Source organism: Denticeps clupeoides, chromosome 16, assembly GCF_900700375.1.
Source record: "Denticeps clupeoides chromosome 16, fDenClu1.1, whole genome shotgun sequence".
Lineage (NCBI taxonomy): Eukaryota > Metazoa > Chordata > Actinopteri > Clupeiformes > Denticipitidae > Denticeps > Denticeps clupeoides.
In genome coordinates, this window is record NC_041722.1 from 7,652,395 (window position 1) to 7,676,373 (window position 23,979).

Genomic DNA, 23,979 nt, shown 5'->3' on the forward strand with positions numbered 1-23,979 from the left:
AGACCTGTCCAGTTTAATTCTTTTAATTATGTGCCAACAATGAAATGTCATCGGCATCATGCCAAGCAGCAAGCGAAAGCCGCGTATACGTACACTTGCGCAACTGGCACAACGTGTTGTGGTACTTCTCCCTCCGGTTCGGCCGATACCCCAGCGGCAGTTCTCGGGGTGGTTACTGGAACCGAGGAGAGCAGGATCAACGCATCCCCGGCACCACGATCCCGACGGATGTCTACCAAGCGACTGTTCTACTGCAAACCCCGCACTCGACGACCTCAGAACAGCGAACCGTTGCTCCAACATCGCGGATCGTATGAAGGGACGATTTGAGGCCTTCTAAATTATTTAGCTTTTTATTTCTTTTCGTAAATTGCTTTTTTTCGGCGAACTGTGACCGTCAGGGAACTCATTCCGAAATCTCTGGCCTGTCAAACCTGAAGATTTGCATTCAAATGCAAAGTTGGTGGCGGCAACAGAGCCGGGTCAAAATCGGACGTGGAACGGACGGAGACATCCGAGTGGGAAGCCGGGAGGAACGTGCGTGAGCGCGGCCCTTCCAAAGCCCTCCAAACTACGCACGTCACCGCGCATGACACCGCAAGCGGGACACAGATAAAAGGACTGGGGAGGGGTGGGTTTTTTTTTTTTTTTTTTTTTTTTTACATTTTCACACCATTCCTCCTCCAACACATGCGTGCATTCGTCTCACCTTGTAACCGGAGGGTTTAATTGGTAATCCTGGATTTCCTTGCTGCTGGGATGGCTGAGTGGCGGTGTTGGTCTGCTGGGGCGAGTGGGACTCCTCGGACTCTTTTCCACTATGATAGACCACCCTATCGGAGATATGAATGCTTGAAGCACAGCCCATGCTTCAACGCCACTTTCACCAATTTACTTTGCCTTTTTTTTTTTTTTTGTCCCTTCCTTTTATCACTATTAACGTGCAATCGCTTCCGTCCTCCAATCACCCCCGTTTCTGCTCGATTTCTTCTTTATTCCGTCCCCCTCGGACACCCCCCACCTCCCCTCAATCTCGATGCAAAACGCTCTGCGCCGCGTCCCTCAATGAGACCATGAATAATATATCTTCCTTCGCCCCCCCACCCCGACCAGGAAACAGATTTCCTCTCGGCTTTTTTTTTTTTTTTTAACGTGGGACGGATCACATGCGGCGTTTTTTTTGTTGTTGTTGTTGTTGTTTTTTTATTGCCAGAGTGGCGATTTTTCGATCGTGAAACCCCGTTATACTTTATGATCGACCCGTCTCTCTCTCTCTCTCTCTCTTCTTATCGGTTCCTGCCGCCGCACTCGTCCTCGTACCGCGCCGCGTTACACATTCCCAACTTTCACTCTTCACAAGGGCTCAAAGTCAGCGTCCCCCCTGCTTCCTCAAAAGAGTTTCATCCATTTGTTGTGTTGTTGTTGTGTCCGTGCATGGGGGGGGGGGGGTTATGACGATCTCCCCACCCCGAAGAAGAAGAAGGAGAAGAAGAAAAACCATCCAATTTAACGGGACGTTCCTCCTTTCCTTCTCTCCGGAATCTGCTCGGCCGCTTCGGCTCAAGACCTTAAGCCGGAACCGGTTCTCCTCGCGGCAGTTTGCTCCACTTCTGCGCCATTCATCATCGCCAACAGGCTGAAATATTCACAGCGCGGAGTCTTCCTCCTCCTCCTCCTCCACCACCACCACCACCACCACCACCTCCTCCTCCTCCTCCTCCTCGTCCTCCTCCTCCTCCCGCAGCCGCTCCGACCCGAAGACTCCCCCGTGCAACCAGCGCAGCATTCCATCCATCAGGCCGGAGCCTCCATTCACCCGCCCAGCGCGCTCCACGTAGGGAGGCCCGCGGATCGCTGCTCTCTCTCGGAAGAAGATGGTCTCCGGCGGGCGCCGACCTCCGGCCGACGCGATCGCCTCCGGGCGAGAAAAAAAAACACAATAATAACAGCAAAGAAAAGAGAGACGCGCCCGGAGGCAGAACCGAGCCGCACAATCGCGTGTTCTTCCTCTCCCCCCGTCCGCCTCACTCGCGTTCGCCCTTCCAATTCTTCGGCGCTGCTTGACAGCAGCAGATCCAATAAAAGCGGCCGCAAGGATTGACCTGCCGCCTTTACTGACGTCAATGCAAACGAGGCGCGCCGAGCCAATCAGCGGCGAGCCGGCCGCGGCGGGGCGGGGCTTGGCGCTACGGGGCGGGGCCCGCTCTTCCCGCGCGGCTTCGAAAGAGCGTCACGCAAGACGGCAGCAACGCCGCGGAGACAGAGCGCTCCGTCCGAGCGACGCAGACGTCAGAATACGGCAGCATTCAAACCAACAACAACAACAACAATGCAGATATTTCCAGAATTTGTATTGTTTGTGACGCAGGCACAGTCCCTGAAATAAGTCCACTTATTACCAGCCCCTGAAATCCAGGCTAAACCCATGTTGCAGTTAATTTGTAAGTTTTGCACATTTAGCCTTTAGTTTGCGTGTGTAAAATCCCCTTTGCTGTTAAAACGTGTCACTTTTTCTCTCAGGGTCTTATGCAACATTATTCCCTTTTTATTAAACGTGCTGCACATCTCATACCCTGCCAGAGCTAATTAATTTGATCACCTTAACATGATTTGTGAAAGACACTATTTGTGACAATCAAGACGTCAGTGTATGAGTAGGTCAGAGTGTGGACAGTTGCATGTAGAATGAAACCAAGTTTGCACTTTGACTTCCACTTGTTAAATCCCAATGGACCAATGCCATGGTAAAAATGTGTGATACATGCAGTCAGATTGCAAATCTATAGTTCCCAAATTGGTATGTACATTTACTATCCAGTTTATATGAAGGTTCACAAGTATAGACCATTGTCCATTTGTGATAAGTCAGTTCTTTGGATATTATATGGTAGACATTATAGGAATAACTGGCAACACATCTAAATCCGAATCTGCTTATTTGTATTCATGTGATAATATATGCATAGAGGGGTGAGAATCCAATATATAGATAGAGTGGTGACAGCATGGTGCAGTGGAGGAGTACAAAATATGTATGTATTGTCCCAAAAACATGAAGACGCATGATTTTTCATTTGCTGATCTGATGCTGATTGATGATCTTCTCCAGTATGTTGAGTTATACAGGCGGTTAGTGAACATTTGCAGATTTGGAATTTATCAGACGTCCTTATCCAGAGCGACTTACACTCAGTAGTTACAGGGACAGTCCCCCCCCAGGAGACATTCAGGGTTAAGTGTCAGAACTAGGCCAAGATGGCCAAGATGGTCAGAACTATTGCGGTAAAGCTCCACAGAGATATTTCTAGCATAAGTTTGAGGTCAGGCTACATGATCAGGATGCAGTGAAGTCTGGCAAATATAATTTTCTTTTACTGTCTTTCTGAAAACTCTGCTATGTGACCTTGCCTAATTTTGGTGGAAAGAAATCTAGTGATGCTGGGTCCAGACAGGAGCAAGAGAAGGAGGTCAGTTGTTCAGTTGTGAGCTCTTGAGAAATCATTCATCAATGATATATGCCCCCTAGAGGAGGTCTACATCGTATGAGCATCCTATGTACAAATATCGACACTGATTTATTGATTGTTGTAGTGAAGACACATGATTGAATTCTCCAAATTTCTCTGGGGCAGTGGTGGCCTAGCAGGTAAAAAAGCGGACCATAATTGTAAGTTTGCGGGTTCAAATCGCAAACCGCCAAGGTGCCACAGATCAAGGTACTGTGCCCACACACTGCTCGCCTCTCATGGCTGCCCACTGTTCACCAAGGGTGATGGTTAAAAGCAGAGGATGCATTTTGTTGTGTCACCGTGTGCTGTGTTTCACAATGGCACTTTCAAACAGTGCCTGAAATTGACCCAAATCTAAAAGTCTAATGTGTATGATTATTTGGATAGTATTTGATTTTGCATGGTTTTGTATGAGTATGAAAGCCTTTTTTATTTGGAAAGGGGTTATGGCTAGTACTATATTGCACAGCAATTACATTTTTTGAGCGTAAAAATGAGTTTTACACCATTTTCTGGGGGGTTGCCAGGTGATTTGTAAGATTATAGGTCAATGCTTAAATGCAGATACAATCTGCAGTTGACATGATAGAGGGAGAGATGAGACCACATGATTTTCACAGTGTCCAAAAAATGTGAAATGTGACTTAATGCTGACATACATGCTGGAAGGGGCAAAATTCCTATTGCTGCTCAATGGGACCTCAGAACACATTGTGACATGCCAATCTCAAAATGATGGAAATGACAGAAGTGATATATTGTATTATAGCCTCCAAAAAGTCTTCAAGATCGGTTTCACATCTGTTAATAACTGAAATGATGGATAATCATATTTGACAATATTATAGGCCTACTCCATGTTAGTGATAGTGATGCTTGTAGTCCCTGCAGCTGACAGGATTACTTGTGCAATGCAAATATATTAGGCTTCACGTCAATGTCCATGTGACGTTTGTTAATAATTAACATGCATTGGCAGATACACAATAAGCCTGATCCAACAAACTACAGTATTATTTAACAGCTACAATAGAATAGTACTTTATTTAAATTTTGTTAACGATGATGGTCTAGAGTGGTAACACACTCGCCTATGAACCTGAGGACCCAGGTTCAAATCTCACTTACTACCATCGTGTCCCTGAGCAAGACACTAAACCCTAAGTGTCTCCAGGGGGACTGTCCCTGTAGCTACTGATTGTAAGTCGCTCTGGATAAGGGCGTCTGATAAATGCTGTAAATGTAAATGTCTAGCATGTGTATATTTGGAAATAATTGGTATACAAGAAAACAAAATAACAAGGAACCAAATTCACAATGGTGTCTTTATGGCGCTAAGTCACCAGTGGATATGAGACTGGGTCAGAATATATATTTTTATTTTTTTCCATGACAAAGTAAAAGCTTGTGCCACACATAAATTAACTACATTTTTATACTAAGCAAACTGAATGCAGTTGTTGACCTGATGTGTTACACTGATTTATGAGTAATATGGATAAAGTAGAAATAAAAAAAAAATAAAGAAAAAGCAAAAAGCAGCCTGCTAAAATGAACAACTGTTTAAGACTCACTGCTAAGGCAAAAGGTATATTTGAAATGGACCTTAAATGCACCTTTAAAGCTAATATAAAAACTTAACGAATGGGATATGTATATATGCCAATAAAGTGTATTAAAAACTATGTACATTGGTTTCTTTTTCCCCCCGAATGCCTGAGTTAACACATAAACTAATTACCTGAACTACTGTAATGTCAATGACTATTCTTTTAGAAAAGTTACAAAACTTTAAAAAAAAAAACATAGAATAGAATTAAGACAGTATCTGATCATTGCAGATAAGGAAGTAGAAAAAAGTTCTCCCATAAATTAACCCTGCCAATTCCAGACAGATTTTAAATTTTAGAATGGCATATAAAGAGAAATGGCACGCTGACTGTTTAAACTAGACCTTAAAAGCGCAATAAAAGCGGCTTTCTTCCTGGCAGGGCTAGTGGAAATAAGACTGCAGGGTACCACGGCGGCGAACATCCGTTGTCCAGCAATGGAACCCGCCTCCAAGGGAGTTAGCATGGCGGATGCTCACCTTGATGGTTTGAATGCCTTGAGGAGCAAGAAATGCATGTTGCAGTGCAGGAAACAGAACTGAAATCTTTACTTTACTTCTTTAGTGGCATTGTTTGATGACTGCAATAACGACCTGTGCACTTACCCAGACTTTCAAACATTTTGTGAATAGTGTCCTCATTGGCATCCACCATGACACGTTTCTCATCCAGCATTAAGACATTCATTGACAACCATTTTGAGGACATCCACAGAGGATGGGCTGTCAAGAAGGAAGAAATTAGCAATTAGATAATAACCAGTATTCTTAAAATCAGTTTAAGGTGGGTGACTTAAATCTAAATAAATTAACACAAGAAATTAAAAAAGATAAGGGTGTCTTTATGCAGCATCTTAATTTGTCTTGTTAAAACTATGTGATTGTTTTTGTCACTGTGAACAACACGCGTAACACAGCGTAATGTGTCCTCTGCTTTTAACCATCACCCTTGAGCAGTGGGCAGCCATGACAGGCGCCCGGGGGGGATTTTGTGGGGATGGTACCTTGATCAAGGGGACCTAAGTGGCACCTTGGCAGTTCAGGATTTGAAACTGCAACCCTTTGGTTACGAGTTCCTTACCCGCTCGGATAAAACAGCAGAGAGTGGGGGTATGTGTGCATATCACTGACGCCCGGCATATCTGTGGTGAATGTTGTATAAAACGTACTGTCTGGAATCAAAGGTGTAGGAGGCTTCACCACCCTCCAGCCAGCCTTCTCAAACATCTCAATCTGAAAGAAATGAGGTCCATACATGCACAAAAATGAGACTTCTGCCATAAGACCACTAGAGGGCAGGTCAAGATTGAACAAGGCAGCAGTAACATTGCATCATATCTGATGTAGATAACATTTGACCTCAGTTTAAATGCACATATCATCGGTCTGGAACAAAAACAAATCCAGTCCTGGACTAAATTTTTAAATTACGTAAATTATGTGCAACAAGCTACTGGATACAACAACGGCACCAAAAGAATTCCTACAATTGGAAACCTTTTGGGGAAAAATGGCTATTATCTCACCTGACGGCACGGACGGTCAGGGTTGGACAGGACCAGGCCTGGGCCAATGATGTTGAAGGTGGCATCGATGTGCATGGGGTTGGGATCCTTAAAGGAGATTATGTGCACCTTGTATGTAGGGGCGAGGTGACGACGCATCCACTCAATGCCCATGTAGTTTGTAACCTGCAGAAAGAGGTGATGCTGGCTTGCACTTTTAAACTATTAAGAACCTCTCATTCCATTAGCATTATACATTCCAAATATTTTGTGAGCTTTTGCAGACATTATTTAATTTTGATGATTAGCTTCAGCCACATTGCTCGGAAACTCATCATTCAGAAGTACCGAATGTGCTAGAAAGCACAGTGAACCACGTTAAAGGGTCCATTGTTTGCTCTCATTACTTCTTGCCACCATTCGCTGATCTAATTGCACTCCGACGCCCTCTGACGTGCCCCCCGGCCGCACCGACGCCCTCCGCCAGCGTTTACCTGACTCCTCTGTACAAAGATGTCTGTCCCGGCCCTTATGAAGTCAGCGGCGTCGAAACAGGGCTCATGCTCAGTAGTGACAAACTTGCCCTGTGCAGCGAGCTTGTGCCTGTCCTCCACTGTGCGGATGGGATAGTCCTTTCAAAAAGAGGCGGGATGGAACAAGCAAATTAGAATGGGCACTGCCCTTAAATGTCTCTGTCCACTTCAAACGTGCAATCCTCATAAAATGTTGTGACTTCAGAAAACCACAGATATTTGCACATACTGTAATTCTAGAAAAAAATTGTTTCATGAAAACCACCATGTAAGGTTAAAGTGTGTTGATGGCTGAAATAAAAAGGAACAGTGTTGCTTCTTCTGAGTAGTTTTTTGGCTTTAGCAATGATCAAGCAAGCAATCTTACCTGGTCATACAACTCATCAGCCATGGTGGGCTTTGGGGCTGTGGTCCACTTTGCCCCCCTTCTGAAGTAATCCTTGATGAGAGGCCTGTATGCCCTGTACTCAAAGAATCTCGCCCTCCAGGCCATGGGAGCCTCGATAATCTCATTGCCGACGACAAGGAGGATGTCCCTCGGCATGGCACAGTACATGCCTGTCATGAACAAGGGTCATAGGTCAAATTCTTCAAAGGGGAACGTTTGCAGGCTATGGAGATAAGAAACTTCCAGCGTCACATGTTTACCTGTAGAAGTAAAGTCTGGAGTCTTGTATTCCAAAGACCAGTCAATGGGTTCAGGCCTTGTGACAGTAACTCCCTCCTGACGGAGAATATTGCACATTTCCTCAATTTCAGCAATAGCTTTTTTCAAGTGGTCCTTGGGAAAAGGCTGACCCCCATACTTCTGGTAGAAGGGCCAGTACTTCTCGTAGGTGTTGGCCTGGATGTTAAAAGGGAGTGATGAGTGCCTGACATATTAAATAGTTTCAAACAAACTCACCCGTTAATTCCAGCTACGATCGTAATAAAATGTTTGTAGCTAAAATAATACAACTATTACAATGTGAGTGTCAAATGAGGTCATTACACAAAAAGTGGCCCAAACTAACTGGTAAAATATGTTTCCTCCTGGTTGCGAATAAAATTGTGACAGGGAAAATGTAAATCACATAATTACATATAGATTTGTTAGTTTAATTAATACAGTGCCTCACAAAGGGAGCCAAAGGCAATTCAGGATAATAGTATAGTCGTCTGTTATATTCCACAAATAATAAGCAAAATAATATTTGCAAATAAGCAAAGAGATTTGCAACCTTCTATGAGTCCCCCTAATGTTTGAATAGATAAGTAAAACTTTAACATTGTCCGTGATTAATTTACATATTAAAGAAAAGCATGCAAAAAGAGAAAGTAACTAACTTAACTAAGCGCAATCAAGCTCAAAGCGAACGAAACTGCAGTTTATTCAGAATACCAAGCAAATGCTGTCATAAATAAAGTGGGAGCGCTGGCTCCACCTGGTGCATTTATTGAGAATTGCAACACATTGACATTCATGGCATTTGGCAGACGCCGTCATCCAGAGCGACTTACAACGTGCTTTCATGTTACCATCAGTGTATGGAAGCAGATTTGTGCCAAAATTTTGAAACAAAACTTCCCTAATATCAAACGAAAATACGAGCTTGAAGTGTAAAATAAGAGGTTAGGATTTTGACAACGTGCGCCTCGCTCTTGTGACGCTGCAGGCTTTTACAGTCGCTCCGCCCCGTTTTACGTTCCCGCTGTCTGAGAATTCTATTGGACGTTTGGCACAATTCTCTCCTGTGGGCGGGGCTTCGTCTCATTGGCCAGCCGGTATTGGAGTGACGGCTCCGGAACTAGTGATGGGAAGTTCGACTCTTTTGAGAGAACCGACTCTTATCACCTATGAAGCTTTGCGTGGTCCTGCTCCGGTTTATCGGCTTACTGGCTGTACACAAAATCACTGCTGGAAATAAGAGCATTTGCTTATAGATCCCCAATTTTTTTTTCGGAACAATCTTCAAAGAATGCACGGGACTCAGTATCAGTATTTAGTCTAAAATCCTACTTATAGTCTAGCCTTGAACAACAGTCCCCGCACCATTAGTTAGTGCCGCCGGAAATGTCTAGTTCGCTCAGTTACCCTCAATTGTTGCTAACTCATCACTAACTCGCTCGCTAACTCACGAGTTTCCTGGTGATTTCACGTGACATGGCCGACCTCCATGGACTGTCCTACCTGTCCCTCTGCCTGGATGCTAATTTTTTTATACACATGTGGACTGAAATATGCCACATTTTTCGAATGTATTTCATTGTAATCCCGTGCTGACCTGGGGAGGATGGGTTCTCTTTGCTATGTGCAGTCTAGGTTCTTCTAAAAGTTTTCTTCATATTAAAAGGAGTTTTTTTCCAGGCCACTGTTGCCTCTGGCTTGCTCACCTGGGCCTTTGAGCACCGTTCTATTTGTCAGGCGCTTTGTGACAAACATTGCAAAAAGCACCATATAAATAAGGACTGATTGATTGATTGATTGATTGATGCGTGTCTGGGCTTTTTCTCGGTCACGTGACCTCCGCCGCGACCCTTACTTACCTTCACCTCCACGGTGAACGGGGGCACGCGCGCGTTCTCCGCGCGCCCGACGATCACCTCCTCCAGCGGGTCCCACTCGTTGTAGGCGCTGACGGGACACGCGTGGGGCGCGGCCTCAGTAACGGGGTCCTCCTCCAGCACCCGGTGCTGGGCGGCGGCCGCCGAGCTGGAGGTGCTCTGGAGCGCCCTCTGCGCCCATCCGGCCACGGCGCGGCCGACCTGGCGCACGGCGCAAGCAAACGGGAGGGCCACGTGTTGGCATTAACGCAAGCAAATGACCGCAAAGTTGCATGGAGGGAAAAAAAATCTCGGCTTAACAATACAGATTTTGTTTTAATTAATTTGTACGTAAAAAAAAATGCAATATTTCAAATTCCCTTGGCTTAAATTGTTGCTCTCACCAGTGAAAGAGCAGCTGCTGTTCAGCCAGCTGTTCTGTCCTTCAGGACAGGAGGTCGTGGCATTCCTTCAATGCAACTTAATATGTATGTAATCAGGAGAACTTCCTATGCAATTTACATTTACGGCATTTATCAGACGCCCTTATCCAGAGCGACTTACAATCAGTAGTTACAGGGACAGTCCCCCCCTGGAGCAACTCAGGGTTAAGTGTCTTGCTCAGGGACACAATGGTAGTAAGTGGGGTTTGAACCTGGGTCTTCTGGTTCATAGGCGAGTGTGTTACCCACTAGGCAACTACCAACCACTAACACTTAACACCACTAACACATTAACACTTCTTGTGCGTAATCATAAGTTGCATTGCACTATTAGAGCCTCAGCCATGTAGAGTGACTCAAGAATACAAATTTTATTAACAAAACCAGGAAAGAACTACATACTAACCATGGCTCCAATCAGATGTGCTGCCTCAGCCCCCCTGCTGCCTCCTCTGAGACACCTTACACGCAGCATTATTCCTCTCGGGTCTACTGTAGTCTACTGTCCTCTCTGTGGATGGCTGGAGTCCATGTGGCGTGGACGTGGCCTTTATACCCTCCGCCTTCCCACATTGGTCGCTAGAAAGAGTTCTCGGGCTACGTGACAGGAGGAGGGAGGGAGGAGGGGGGGAAAAAGGGAAAGACGACGCCTTACAGCAGCAAATTCTTATCTGCCGTGCCGAACAGTTGCGTGGCGCAACGCACTCTTTGTACGTATGGACGGTGCTCACGGTGGGGGTTCAAAAGTCTGTCGGGGTTGGGGGGGTCGGATCGCCGTAATAACTCCATATCTCCGCCCCGGTTCCATAATACATTTATTTCCCACCATTATATAGCTCGGAGCAGATACGGCATCAGACGATTGCCAGATTATAACCATAAATGGGCGTTTTATGTCACGGGGGAACGCAGGACGTCTGATCACAGTTAATCGTTGCTTATTAAAAAAAAAAAAAACACAGTTCAGGGAGTTCGTCCCAGAAAGTGGCCACGCCTTTTAATGGTTTATTATGAACGCGTGACAAACCGCACCAACCTGCACGTCGAGTTGGGAAAAGTTGTGAATTGGAACCGGGGTGTTTACCTTTGGTCACGTGGTGCCGACCACGCAGATGTCGAAACAGCGTGGCAATAAAACGGTATCTTATGCAACACTTTTCATGCAAAAAAACCCAAAACAAAACCAAACCAAACAAAAAAACAAGTAACGATGGAGACGGAGACTCGGAGATGGCGACCACTGATTAGCTTGTGACACAGTGGCCGCGTTTACGTCAAAAGGCGCATTTTTTTGGAACGCTCCGCCCTCGCAGCGCAATGGAGTCGCGGCCGGCGCGTGCGGGACAGTAGAACCGAGCGGAACCGAGCGGAACCGAGCGGAACCGAGCGGAACATGTTCGCCACGTCCGCGATCCTGGCCGCCGCGCTCGTCGCGCCGCTGCTGCTGCTGCTGCGGATCTTCTGGCCCTACTTCTGGAAGGACGTGCGCCTGGCGGCCAACTTGCTGCGCGTCCTGCTCACGTTCGCGGCGCGCCGGCGCCGGAAGCCCGCGTACCTCGTGCTGGACCGGTTTTTGGAGCAGGCCGCGCGCCACGCGGACCGGCCGTTCGTGGTGTTCGAGGGCGCGACGTACTCGTACCGGGACGCCGACCGCCAGAGCAACCGGATCGCGAACGCGCTGCGGTCGCGGTGCGCCCTGACGCAGGGCCGCACGGCCGCGCTCTTCCTGGGCAACGAGCCCGCCTTCCTGTTCGCCTGGCTGGCCCTGGCGAAGCTGGGGTGCGCCGCGGCGCTGCTCAACTGCAACATCCGATCCAAGTCCCTGCTCCACTGTTTCGGCTGCTGCGGTGCAAAGGTCCTGATCGCGGCGGCCGGTAAGGGCGCGTAAAGACGCGCGCAGGGCGCCGGTGCCGGTGACGGTGACAGACCCTCCGGTGCCGCCTCTGAGGCGACGCAGCTGGCGGCGTTTGGCACTTTCGGTTTTGCAGGGGGAGTTCATACACAACCACAACACAATCACGTGTGCGCGTTTTTATCCAACCAAACCCTTTTGGCAAATCATATTTATATTTCTGATTCATCTCCAAAACCCCCCAACAAGGTGCGGTAACCATTGGACTGTAGGTTGTGTCGTATTCTGCCATTGGTTGGGTAACGGTGAATTGGACGTTGCATCTCTTCTCTCCCACAAGGAAAGTTTATTTTTTTCTTCTGTTGCAGAGCTCGCCGACGCTGTTGGAGAAATTAAGACGAGTCTTGAGAGGGAAGGCGTGACCGTCCTCGTACTGACAAGAGAATGCAACACGCCGGGGTTTGTAAGTTTCCTGGGTGACGTGGAGAACGCCTCAGAAGCACCCGTACCGCGCTCGCTGCGCTCAGAAGTGACGTTCAGAAGCCCTGCTGTGTACATCTACACGTCTGGGACCACTGGTAGGACCGCATTGTCCACGTTGACCAGTGTTTGGAAGATCACGAGTATTCACGTATTGGCACAATGATCTAGGTTTGCCCAAGGCGGCGGTTGTCAACAACACACGACTGCTGGCAGCCCTCGCGGTGCTGTCCTCCAACGGCGTGACGGCCGAGGACAGCGTCTACCTCAACCTGCCTCTCTACCACACCGCCGGATTCTTCATCGGCTTCATAGGCTCCATAGAAATAGGTGAACTTTCACAGTCCACACTTCCGGCTTAGTCGGTTGCGAAAGGGCGCTGAATGGGCCCTTTGTTGATCTTTACTCCTGAAGGGTTTCGCCGAGCGGAGGGGTTGGGTCTCTAAGCACTTTTCACATGTCAGCTCCTCGCTAATAGGTCAAATGGGTCGAAGTGCAAATCGTATTTTCATCAGTGAAGACGAGTCGTGTCTTGCCGGATATCAATCGATGACCTTTGCGCCTGCTCTTCATTTACCGTTTTTTTTCCTTCTTCTTCCAAGGTTCGACGATCATTTTACGGAGGAAGTTTTCAGCTTCTCAGTTTTGGGACGACTGCAGAAGACACAACGTTACTGTGGTCCAGTACATTGGCGAGATCTTACGCTATCTCTGTAACTCCCCAAAGGTAAAAGTCTCCTGGAACAGATGCCCGTGCCGTCCGCTCCCGGCCGTGAGACATCTGTCTCACGGTCCCTCTCGACTCGTCGTTTTCTCTGCACAAAGTCCCATATGGTGGCCTTTTCCACACCAGGTGTCAGTGCGACCATTTGGTAAACCGGAATAGAGCTTGCTGTCTGTTAGCTGGACCAACTGTTGTTTGTGACCCATCAGTTCTCATATTTTCTTTTTTTTTTAAATTAAATTGGTTCCCTAGAAATCACAGTCCGCTTCGGTCAGTCACATGAGGGGTTGCCGGGGGCAACGCACATTTTCGGTGTTCGGCCCGTGAAACTGTATCTAGCAGCAGCAGGACGGCTCCGGTCGCAGATGAACACGCGAGCTGAACGTCTAGGAATAAAACTACTTGGAAATAGAGGCCGAGCGGGTCTGAAATTGAATATCGCGAATTTATCAAGGAGCGGTCGAAATGCGAACGTCACTTACTACTACTACTGTGGGTAAAAGTAAACCCCTCCTCTGTTTTACAGTCAGCATTCTTCTGAAATCTTTACAGAAATCCTTTTTGATACAACACATGCGAACGGATAGTGGGATTTAACAGGTATAAACGTAATGTGCGCGAACAACGTGTCAGTTCACGCGTTCACGGTTTGTCTTTTTAGAAAGACAATGACAAGGACCATAAAGTGAGATTGGCCATCGGCAACGGACTCCGAGCAGATGTATGGAAAGAGTTCCTGAATCGATTTGGTGACATTGAAATCAGAGAGTTCTACGCCTCCACGGAGGGCAACATCGGCTTCATGAACGACACCGGGAAGATCGGTGCAATCGGCCGGACCAACTTTTTACACAAGGTAAGGGCAATTTTGTCAGGGGTTCTGTGCTGCACGTTTGCCATTTATCTTTGTCATTACTTAAAAAAAAAAAAAAAAAAAAAAACCCGAAATCAGTTTATTCTTAAGGATCTTAAGAAACACATTCTTTGATCAGATTTCATCGTGACAGAAGCGGACCGGTAAACAACATTATCAGCCGGGCATGATATGTAGCAGCATTGATTTTGTGTGCTGTGGGGTTAAGGTTACTGTGTTTTTTTTTTTTTTTTTTTTTTTTTTTTTTATTGGTTCTTTTTGTTCCCTTTTTACAGAAGCTTTTCCCGTACGCCTTGATCAAATATGACACTGAAGTGGACGCGCCAGTGAGAGACTCCAGTGGGCTGTGCATCGAAGTGGGAAGGGGTAAGGACCCCTTCAGAAAGCCATATTAATATTCTCCTCCTAATTTGTCCTCTGTTGTTGTTGATGGCCTTCTAGGTGAGACTGGACTGCTGGTCTCCAAGATAACAGACATCGCTCCTTTTGAGGGTTACGCGAGAAACAAAGAGCAGACAGAGAAGAAGAAAGTGTGCGACGTTTCAAAGAAAGGAGACGTGTACTTCAACAGCGGCGATCTGATGAGGATAGACGAGGACAACTTCATCTACTTCCAAGACCGCGTCGGAGACACCTTCAGGTCCACAGTCTACACTAAATTCTGGCCTTCATGATTAAAATGTGTGAGGATTATTGGTCCCAGCCACGGATCTGCTGAATTCGTTTGAATTTAAATTGTAATTAAAACAAAAAGCAAGAAGCATTAATTCTGGATTTGTTCCAGGTTAAGTTTATTCCTGAAAAGTAGGTCCGTGAGATTAGTAAAGTGAAGTGATTGTCACATGTGATGCACAGCAGCACAGAGCACACAGTGAAATTTGTCCCCTGCATTTAACCCATCACCCTGAGAGCAGTGGGCAGCCATGACAGGCGCCCGGGGAGCAGTGTGTGGGGACGGTGCTTTGCTCAGTGGCACCTCAGTGGTACTTTGCACTACTTATTAATTAAATCCAGGGCCACCTATTAAGCAGCTTCTCTTGTTTTGTAGGTGGAAAGGAGAAAACGTGGCCACAACTGAAGTCTCTGACATTCTCACAATGATGGAGTTTGTTGAGGAGGCCAATGTCTATGGTGTCCAAGTGCCAGGTGTGTGTCAGTGTGTCTTCTCAACCTTATTCTGGCTCTAGTATTGCATTTTGCTGATGTGGCTCTTGACTGTTCATCAAGGTCACGAAGGTAAAATCGGAATGGCTGCTATAACAATAAAGGAAGACGAAGAGCCTGACTGGGAAAGCATGTTCAGTCATATCTCCAGCTACCTTCCAGCTTACGCTCACCCACGCTTCATCAGGATTCAGGTGGGGCCCATCCCGTACATTTTTTTTTTTTTTCCCCCCAGTTCATTTGAAACAAAATTCATGTTGGCTCTTTCTTCAGAATTCTGTAGAGGTGACCGCAACATTCAAGCAAATGAAGGTGAAGCTAGTGGAAGCTGGCTTCAACCCAAGCATGGTTTGTGATCCTCTTTTCTTTTTGAACGACAAAGCAAAGACCTACATACCAATGACTGAGGACATTTATAACTCCATTGTGTCCGGGACCATCAAGCTGTGAAGTAAAATCTCTCATCTGGACGGATTCATCACAGCACTACCGCACAGAAATCAAAGCCATGGTAGATCATAAATGGAAATGTGCAACAGGATCATGCAGAGTGGTGTTTGGGTGCCGTGTAGCTTGTATGTGATGGATGGATTGATGGAATCCTTTGGGTTAATCAATCACAGGCTTGTTGTACCATATAAATATAGACACGAGCGTACTGTAGCGGCCTGTGCATTTATAGCATTATATCCCTTTATGTATTGAAAATTTGTGATATTTTGTATGTAATCAGCATGTGGTGGTTCCTACCTCAACTATGATCGCTATTATTACATAACAATCAGACCTCAGCAGCATGAGCGGCTGCAGGTCTAGGAAAGCAGAAGCCGTTGCGGTAACTGTCCCAAGTTAGCTCAAGGACAGTGTTTGGACAGAACGTTCGCAGAGCAAACAGTCGAATATACTGATAGAGTATCATAAGGCCATTGCCGATAATGAGACTGAAAACTGATAAACTTAAAGGTACAGATGACACTGCATTATCCATCTGACCAAGGGACAGATTTTTTTTTTTTTTTTTTGTATTTTTTACCTTTTTTTGCAGGGGAAACGGCACACAGAACAAAGAAAACAGTGACAAAAGACATTCATAAAAATAAAATAAGTCATATAAGTCAGATAAAACTAAATAAATGAAGGAGGTGAATTGTGAAGTCCAAACAGGAGGAAATGAAAGTTTACAAGGAAACAGACACAGCGGCTAGATATTCTGTAATAGCCTTTTCGCCAGCTGCTAATTGAACCTTTAGGAGGTAAGCATCACCTCTACTGAGTTCGTCAGGAAGGTGAATTTCATATCAATATTAAAGTAGTGAAAAGTTGGATCAAATTTTTTCCCTCCAGGTCCAGGAGTTATCGGAAAATGATAATTTCAAGTTCATGGAGTTAGTAATGTAATCGCTTGACTGAGGCCCTTATTGATTCTGGAATCATATGCATAAATAAATATTTGAACAACAATTCGTAGTAAGTACCTGACAGTTGTATGGTCTTAAAGTCTATCTCATCCAAGTCATGTATCTGGCATAATCGGTCAAAAGTCACTAATTTTGACGATCTTGCATAAAAGGTAATACCTTGTATGCCTAATGTAATGTATCCAGGGTCAAGTGTTCCTGGTGTAAAAACTGGGACTCCAACTAAGCAGTTTAGCCTCCCTTTGAATTTGGAAACATTTAACTGTTTCCATCCATCTTCCATTTTCAGGGAGAGATTCACCCCTTTCTCCTTGCCCATGAAACCAAGCTAAGACATTATTGGTATATTCAAGAAGGATAATTCTATGCGTTTCCATTTAGCCAAGTATGATAGGTCACAATAATTTACCAGGGGCCTTAGTTGAGCTGATCTGTAAGAGAGGCCCATGCCCCCCGTAGCCCCTGGCAACTTAAGGGTGGAGAATCTTACCCCTGGTCTGCTGTTGTGAAAATGAATTGCGAAATCTTTATTCTATGTTTAGAATTTTTTTGGCTTTTGACTTCAAATTGTAATGCCGTGTCAGCCAGTTCAAATGAGTGCAATTATATATATGTTGCTTCATGTATTTCATCCTGTTTACTGTATTAGTTAAGACACAAATAACAATATTTTTAAAGCATTGATGTAATGCATAAGTATGTAAATTGTCAAGTGTTAACAATATGAATTTTGTACTGAAATGTACTCATATTTTGCATGTGAAGTTACTTTTAAGGCATCTTCATGTATCATTCCTTGTATAACTGTGGAATGTCATCTAAACAAATTACTCTTTAAAGCAATTCTGTTTTATTCTTTAGTTTCTCATCAGATGCATTCCTCACAATCTAACTGTAAATTTGAGCAGCTGTCCTGCTGACTGACCTACCCAGCAACTGAACCCACTGACCCCGTTGCCTTCTTTTCCAGTGAACTCGGATCTGAGAACAATGAGGACAGTGCCACCATGTGGACTCTGTGGCAGCTGATCGGCTTTTTTTCCCTAATCAAAATGATATTGCACATATCTGGATAAATATTTTCACATTTACTTAATACATAAATAGCTTTTAGCTGATGCTGTTTTGCACGTATCTTGCTCAGGGACACAATAGTGGAAAACAGGGTTTGAACCTGTGACTTTCTGGTCATCTGATTCATAGGCTACAACCAATATTAAAATATGAATGGATCAAAAAATATCACAGCCACTACGTTATTGTTGCTCACTCGTGTCGATTCAGTCCATTTATATTGACACAGGCTATGCAGTCATCTCCAACCTGGACTACTGTAACTCCCTACTCGACCTCTCCAGCTGATCCAGAGCGCTGCAACGTGACTTGTTTTCAAATAGGGCTCATACATATATTTTTAAAATTGGGTTATGAGTTTATTAAACTAATGGTATTTGCAGCCCAGGTCCTACTGAACCAAATCAGGAATTACAATGGTAGACATCTTAAAGCATTAAAACAAAATTATTTCTTTATAAGAATTTAAAGTATAATATTTTGTGTTGCATTACGTTATTTTCCAATGAAATTACTAACAATAGCAAACTTTTTACCAAAAATCAACTAGACCTTCTCGTTGTTTTCTACATGCAGTTGAGGTTAGTGGCATGTATTTTCCTTAAACTTGCTTTAGTTTAGCCTCTTTAGGTGAAATTGAGTCTAACTGACAGCCACACGTTGGTTATGAAGACAAAACCAGACAACTTGACTGTCAAATCCCGCCCCTTGTCAATGATTGCAATCCTTGCTACTTTTCCCCCCTTAAAAGCGTTCATTGGGGTCTTCTGAGAACAGTTCTAATGATGTCTCTAAGTTCTCTCTTTAACATGCAGGGACTGTGGACTGCTTTGGCAGGGTTGGTTTTAGGGATGATATTCGTCCACATTCAGTTTCCTTATTTATTGCAGGACTGCAAGTATGGCTGGACACTTTTTAGAATTAAGCTGAAGAGAGATGGGTTCAGGAAGAGAAAGCCGTTCTACACCGTCCTGGAATGTTTTCTGGAACGAGTGAGGAGGCAACCGGACAAGGCGCTGATTATTTTTGAAGGTCGTGAATACTCGTACCTGTATGTCGATCGGCAAAGCAACCGGGTGGCCAGAGCTCTGAGGACACATGCCGATCTCAGAGAGGGAGACACTGTCGCCTTTTTCATGAGTAATGATCCCAGCTACGCTTGGCTGTGGTTTGGCTTGTGCAAGCTTGGATGCGCTGCATCGCTGTTGAACTACAACATCCGATCGAAATCTCTGCTCCACTGCTTCTCATGCTGCGGGGCGAGAGTCCTCATCGCTTCTGAAGGTAAGGCTAGAATTACGGCCTGAAGGTTAATTATTTCAGTTTCAGATTGTGAGCATCTCTCCTTTTCTCTCTCAGAGCTGAAAGCGGCTGTTGAGGAGGTGCTGCCGACGTTGCTTGAGCAGAATATCTCTGTGTTTATTCTGTCCAAGGATTGCAACACTCCAGGTATAGAGACTCTTCTAGACAAGATGGAGCAGGCCTCTGATGAGCCAATTTCCCCAGAGCTCAGGTCTAAAGTCACGATGGTATCTCCAGCTGTGTACGTTTACACATCTGGAACAACAGGTATGTAAGTCTCTTATAAAGTGGTCATATGAGGAACCATTTTAATGACCTATGCACATAATGCATCATATGCAACTGTATACATTTTCATACTCGTAATAATAACATAATAATAAAAGACCCCATTCGTATGAAAAAAGGTGGCTGTTTGATTAATTTAGTCATGGCTTTTGTTTTGTCTTCTAGGTTATCCTAAAGCTGTAGTGATAAATCATGATAAGTTGTGGGCAATCACCCTTTACTTGTCCACGTGCGGGGCTACCTCAGATGATGTCATCTACAGTCCCCTTCCTCTATACCATGGTGCCGGATTCAATTTAGGACTTCACGGGGCTATAGAGCGAGGTAATCAAAAAACTTTCACCCTACTCTAGCAATTTTATTAGATAAAATACAGTCAATATATTCCATATTATGGAAATTAATATAAACTGCTCAAAAAATAAAGGGAACACTTAAACAACACAATGTAACTCCAAGTCCATCACATTTCTGTGAAATCCAACTGTCCACTTAGGAAGCAACACTGATTGACAATCAATTTCACATGCTGCTGTGCAAATGGAATAGACAACAGATGGAAATTAGAGGAAATTAGCACGACATTTCTCAGTTTCTGGGCTTTCTGGCTGGTGTTTTGGTCACTTTTGAATGCTGGTGGTGCTTTCACTCGAGTGAGCATGAGACTGAATCTACAACCCACACAAGTGGTTCAGGTAGTGCAGCTCATCCAGGATGGCACATCAATGTGAGCTGTGGCAAGAAGGTTTGCTGTGTCTGTCAGCGTAGTGTCCAGAGCATGTAGGTGTTACCAGGAGACAGGCCAGTACATCAGGAGACCTGGAGGAGACCCAGCAGGAGACACCATGGAGAACATTCTTCTGCCTGCAACATCCTCCAGCATGATCGGTTTGGCAGTGGGTCAGTAAGGTGTGGGGTGGCCTTTCTGCCCCAGCCATAGAGAAGAGGAGGTGAGGAGATGTGCTCGCCAGAGGTAGCCTGACTGCAATTAGGTACCGAGATGAGATCATCAGACCCCTTGTGTGACCATATGCTGGCGCGGTTGGCCCTGGGTTCCTACTAATGCAAGACAATGCTAGACCTCATGTGGTCTAGACCCTCCAGTGTCAGCAGTTCCTGGAAGATGAAGGCATTGATGCTATGGACTGGCCTGCCCAGACCATAGACCAGACCTGAATCCAGTTGAGCACATCTGGGGCATCAGATTTTATTGTCAGCACATTCAACTATGTAATGAATAAAGTATTTAATATGAATATTTCATTAATTCAGATCTAGGATGTGTTTTTTTCAGTTCCCTTTCATTTTTGAGCATGGATATTTTTTGAGATTGAATAAACAGATCAATGAATTAATGTTTTGATGGTTCTTCATGTAATTTTCTAAGTGAGGGCTTTTACTAGATGGCCTGCAAGAAATAACTGACTGTCTGTGACTGATTTCTTAATGACCTTTTCCCTTGTCTGGGTACTGTATAAACCGATTTCTGGTTAGACATTCACAATCACATCCGTATGAAGCCTCTTTAAATGATAAACCAGAGCCTGCTGAAAAGCAAAAGTATTTGCACTATTTCTGTTGTGTTACAGGAATGACTGTTATTTTGAGACGCAAGTTTTCAGCATCTGCATTCTGGGATGACTGCAGAATACATAATGTGACCATCATTCAGTATATAGGTGAAACCATGCGCTATCTCTGCAACACACCTGAGGTGAAGCACTTTTCATGTACTGTGTCATTATTGAACTGCTGAATTGTGGTTAAGGAAGTGGCCCCGTAATCAGTTGCTGCGTAAAAGGTTGCTGGTTCGAATCCCGATCTGCTAAGGTACCACTGAGGTGCCACTGAGCAAAGCACCGTCCCCACACACTGCTCCCCGGGCGCCTGTCATGGCTGCCCACTGCTCACTCAGGGTGATGGGTTAAATGCCGAGGACAAATTTCACTGTGTGCACTGTGTGCTGTGCTGCTGTGTATCACGTGTGACAATCACTTCACTTTCATTTAGTTATCTTCTTAACAAAATTGAATGTTGCACAATAAATGTATATTCATTGTTTATTTGTATATTTGTATACAGGATAATAATAAAGGATAAAGGTTATACCATGTTTATTTATATACCAACTACATTGACAGAGAGAGATCGACAAAACACACAAAGTCAGAATGGCGATTGGTAACGGACTCAGAGAAGATGTGTGGAGGTCCTTCCAGGGTCGATTTGGTCACATTAGAATTGTCGAGTTTTACACCGCCTCTGAAAGCAACATTGGTTTCATGAATTACACGGGAAAGATGGGTGCTGTAGGCCGAGAAAATTTCTACCAAAAGGTGAGGATCAATTTGTTTTTATTCTGTTCAGCATTTTTGTCCAATAAAAATAAATAAATTAATAAATTCATACATAAATCCTCTGTGTTCTTCAGAGACTCTGCCCTTATGCACTCGTACAATTCGACGCAGAGCGAGAGGAACCTTTGAGGGACTCTAATGGCTTGTGCATACCTACTCCTGAAGGTGAATTTTACAATATTGCAAAACATTGGTATAAATGTAACTATTTTCTTAATATTTCTATGAGTTTTGATGAGGTTTGTGGGGGAAAGGGGTATCTTTGTGTCAATCATTTTTATTTATTTGATATGTGCCATAAACCTTTTCAGTATTTTACTGAAGGAAAATAAAGACTGTCATCATCCAGGACCCCCTCCAGCTGTAACTAAATTCTCTATTGCAGGTGAAACTGGACTTCTTGTATCAGAAATTACCTCCGCAGCTCCTTTCCTTGGATACTGTGGAAGCCCTGAGCAAACAGAGAAGAAACAAATGCGCAATGTCTTTCAGAAAGGTGATGTGTACCTCAATAGTGGTGATCTGCTGAGGTTTGATAAAGACAACTTCATCTACTTCCAGGATCGCGTTGGTGACACTTTCAGGTACAAGATGGGCTTTTTGTTGTATTTTATAAATGAATTTACATCAAAAAGTGTAGTGGATACACTTTGGTTACTGTGACCATAAGGAAGAAAACTTTATAAGTCTAAATTTCTAAGCAACTACACGGAACAAACATTTGTAATGTTATCAAGTTTGGTAAAGTGATAAAGTTCTATCTAACCTACACCACAGATGGAAAGGAGAGAATGTTGCCACAACTGAAGTTGAATGTGTCCTGGTGGCATTGAATTTCATTGAAGATGCTTGTGTATATGGAGTCAAGATTCCCGGTATGGTTTAAGACACAGACCAGAGAGATTCAAAAATTTCCTTTGGTGTCTGTTTCATTTTTTGCCGTCTGACATTTTTCTAGGCACGGAGGGGAAAATAGGAATGGCTGCAGTGACATTAAAAGCTGGGAGAGAATTCAGTTGTTCTGAGGCTTTTCTTCATGTTTCCAAGTATTTGCCACCCTACGCTCAACCCCAGTTCATACGGATTCAGGTACCATAAAATACAAATTATTAGTATTATTAGTATTATTAATATTAGCTATCAAAGTGAATCACCATAACTCTTGGCTTCTTCTTTAAATTTTAGAGTTGTCTGGAGACTACTGGGACGTTCAAGCAAGTGAAAAGCAGCCTAGTCAGAGAAGGTTTCAACCCAAGCTCCATCAACGACCTACTGTATTTCCTCATGCCAAGAGACAAGTGTTATAAACCCATGACTCAGATTTATTACAACTCAGTTATTGCAGGGGAACTACGCATTTAATTGTGTAGCCTTCTGTTCATTGTAGTTAATCACTGTCGTGAGCTGAAATTTATTTTAGCATTAATTCAGTACACTTTTGTTAGGACTAGATTCACATATCAATTTTCTGAGTGCAGAGATAATAATATATTTGTCGCTAAATATTCCAAAACCATTTAATAAATGGTTATGACTAATAATAATGATGCATAATAATGATAATAACAATCTTATCCAGGCTGTGCTAAAGCTTGCCGTCCATGGAGTTAATAGACATTTTATTTGTAATAGAGAATTCAACAGATTTCTTACCATCACAAATAGTAACAGTTTTTGTAGTATCATTTCTTTAAGGAAATTCAGGAAGAAAGAAAGTTGGATTGGTGTGGGATTTCTGTCACGTAAATTGTAATCTAGTGTCATCCAGTTCATTCTTTAATCTACCAAGAATGATTACAACATTGTGTTATCTGAGAGTTCACTGTTAATTTTTGACCATGTCATGTTTAGATGCTATTTATCCTTAAAAAGATTTTCCAACTGTCCTGATTTCCTTGTGGAGCTTAGTCAGCGGGTCAGAATAGCAAGGGGGTTTAGAGTCCACCCTGTTTTCTTACTGAAAATGTTAAAATTTACCCAAAACCTAACTGTCCCATGTGTTACAACCTACCCCCTGGTCTAGGGTCAGGGGGAAGCTAGGATGGTGTAGATGTATAGATATTTATATATTTACCCAGTAGAGACCACCACAGCCGACAACATGGACGGTGCTAAAGCAAATAAACACTGGTCACCCTAATCTTATTATTCTTAACACACACTGCTTGGCTGACTACCTGACCCTTCAGAACTTACCGGGGTTGGCACCCGCTCGCTACTCCTAGTCTGTCTGTACAAAGGCTAACTTAATGTGTATGTGCGCACACATACTTGTATCCTGCTCATGGGGTTTAGCAGTCCAAGGTAGTGGATTGCAGCCTACA

At 44.3% G+C, this 23,979-nt stretch overlaps 4 protein-coding genes across 5 annotated transcripts in view; 2 read left to right on the forward strand and 2 right to left on the reverse strand.

Annotated features, from left to right (window-relative positions):
* Positions 1-944, reverse strand: part of pde8a (phosphodiesterase 8A) — a 31,101-nt gene extending 30,157 nt beyond the window's left edge. For both annotated transcript variants that reach the window (XM_028957124.1, XM_028957123.1), the window contains exon 1: positions 710-944. In XM_028957124.1, coding sequence (XP_028812957.1) covers positions 710-868 — 159 coding nt within the window. In that variant the 5' untranslated portion in view covers positions 869-944. The remainder of the gene's footprint in view (positions 1-709) is intronic.
* A 3,932-nt stretch (positions 945-4,876) lies between these two features.
* Positions 4,877-12,237, reverse strand: gatm (glycine amidinotransferase (L-arginine:glycine amidinotransferase)). Its single transcript, XM_028957126.1, has 9 exons — positions 10,529-12,237; positions 9,683-9,901; positions 7,805-8,000; positions 7,524-7,714; positions 7,118-7,255; positions 6,645-6,809; positions 6,288-6,351; positions 5,725-5,841; positions 4,877-5,615 (listed from the first exon to the last, which is right to left on the reverse strand). The coding sequence occupies exons 1-9, from the start codon at positions 10,595-10,597 to the stop codon at positions 5,503-5,505; spliced, it is 1,272 nt and encodes a 423-aa protein (XP_028812959.1). The 5' UTR covers positions 10,598-12,237; the 3' UTR covers positions 4,877-5,502.
* LOC114766383 (very long-chain acyl-CoA synthetase-like) lies at positions 11,292-17,487 on the forward strand. Its single transcript, XM_028957125.1, has 10 exons — positions 11,292-11,996; positions 12,343-12,552; positions 12,626-12,784; positions 13,057-13,181; positions 13,840-14,034; positions 14,328-14,418; positions 14,494-14,692; positions 15,101-15,198; positions 15,280-15,410; positions 15,490-17,487. Exons 1-10 carry the CDS (start codon positions 11,516-11,518, stop codon positions 15,664-15,666), a joined length of 1,866 nt encoding a protein of 621 aa, XP_028812958.1. The 5' UTR covers positions 11,292-11,515; the 3' UTR covers positions 15,667-17,487.
* A 987-nt stretch (positions 17,488-18,474) lies between these two features.
* On the forward strand, positions 18,475-23,810 carry LOC114765796 (very long-chain acyl-CoA synthetase-like). Its single transcript, XM_028956252.1, has 10 exons — positions 18,475-18,992; positions 19,068-19,277; positions 19,464-19,622; positions 20,888-21,012; positions 21,440-21,634; positions 21,730-21,820; positions 22,041-22,239; positions 22,433-22,530; positions 22,614-22,744; positions 22,841-23,810. The coding sequence occupies exons 1-10, from the start codon at positions 18,491-18,493 to the stop codon at positions 23,015-23,017; spliced, it is 1,887 nt and encodes a 628-aa protein (XP_028812085.1). The 5' UTR covers positions 18,475-18,490; the 3' UTR covers positions 23,018-23,810.
* The last annotated feature ends 169 nt before the right edge of the window (positions 23,811-23,979 follow it).

What these genes read in the sequence shown, in the direction of transcription:
- gatm (XM_028957126.1), bottom strand. Translation starts at nt 10,597, where the DNA reads ATGCTGCGTGTAAGGTGTCTCAGAGGAGGCAGCAGGGGGGCTGAGGCA. An exon ending in CGTTCACCGTGGAGGTGAAG is followed by an intron (nt 8,001 to 9,682) that starts GTAAGTAAGGGT and finishes TTTAACATCCAG; the next exon opens with GCCAACACCTACGAGAAGTA. An exon ending in TCCAGACTTTACTTCTACAG is followed by an intron (nt 7,715 to 7,804) that starts GTAAACATGTGA and finishes TGTTCATGACAG; the next exon opens with GCATGTACTGTGCCATGCCG.
- LOC114766383 (XM_028957125.1), top strand. Translation starts at nt 11,516, where the DNA reads ATGTTCGCCACGTCCGCGATCCTGGCCGCCGCGCTCGTCGCGCCGCTG. An exon ending in GGACCAACTTTTTACACAAG is followed by an intron (nt 14,035 to 14,327) that starts GTAAGGGCAATT and finishes CCCTTTTTACAG; the next exon opens with AAGCTTTTCCCGTACGCCTT. An exon ending in CACGCTTCATCAGGATTCAG is followed by an intron (nt 15,411 to 15,489) that starts GTGGGGCCCATC and finishes CTCTTTCTTCAG; the next exon opens with AATTCTGTAGAGGTGACCGC.
- LOC114765796 (XM_028956252.1), top strand. Translation starts at nt 18,491, where the DNA reads ATGATGTCTCTAAGTTCTCTCTTTAACATGCAGGGACTGTGGACTGCT. An exon ending in TTACACATCTGGAACAACAG is followed by an intron (nt 19,278 to 19,463) that starts GTATGTAAGTCT and finishes TTTGTCTTCTAG; the next exon opens with GTTATCCTAAAGCTGTAGTG. An exon ending in GTGCATACCTACTCCTGAAG is followed by an intron (nt 21,821 to 22,040) that starts GTGAATTTTACA and finishes TCTCTATTGCAG; the next exon opens with GTGAAACTGGACTTCTTGTA.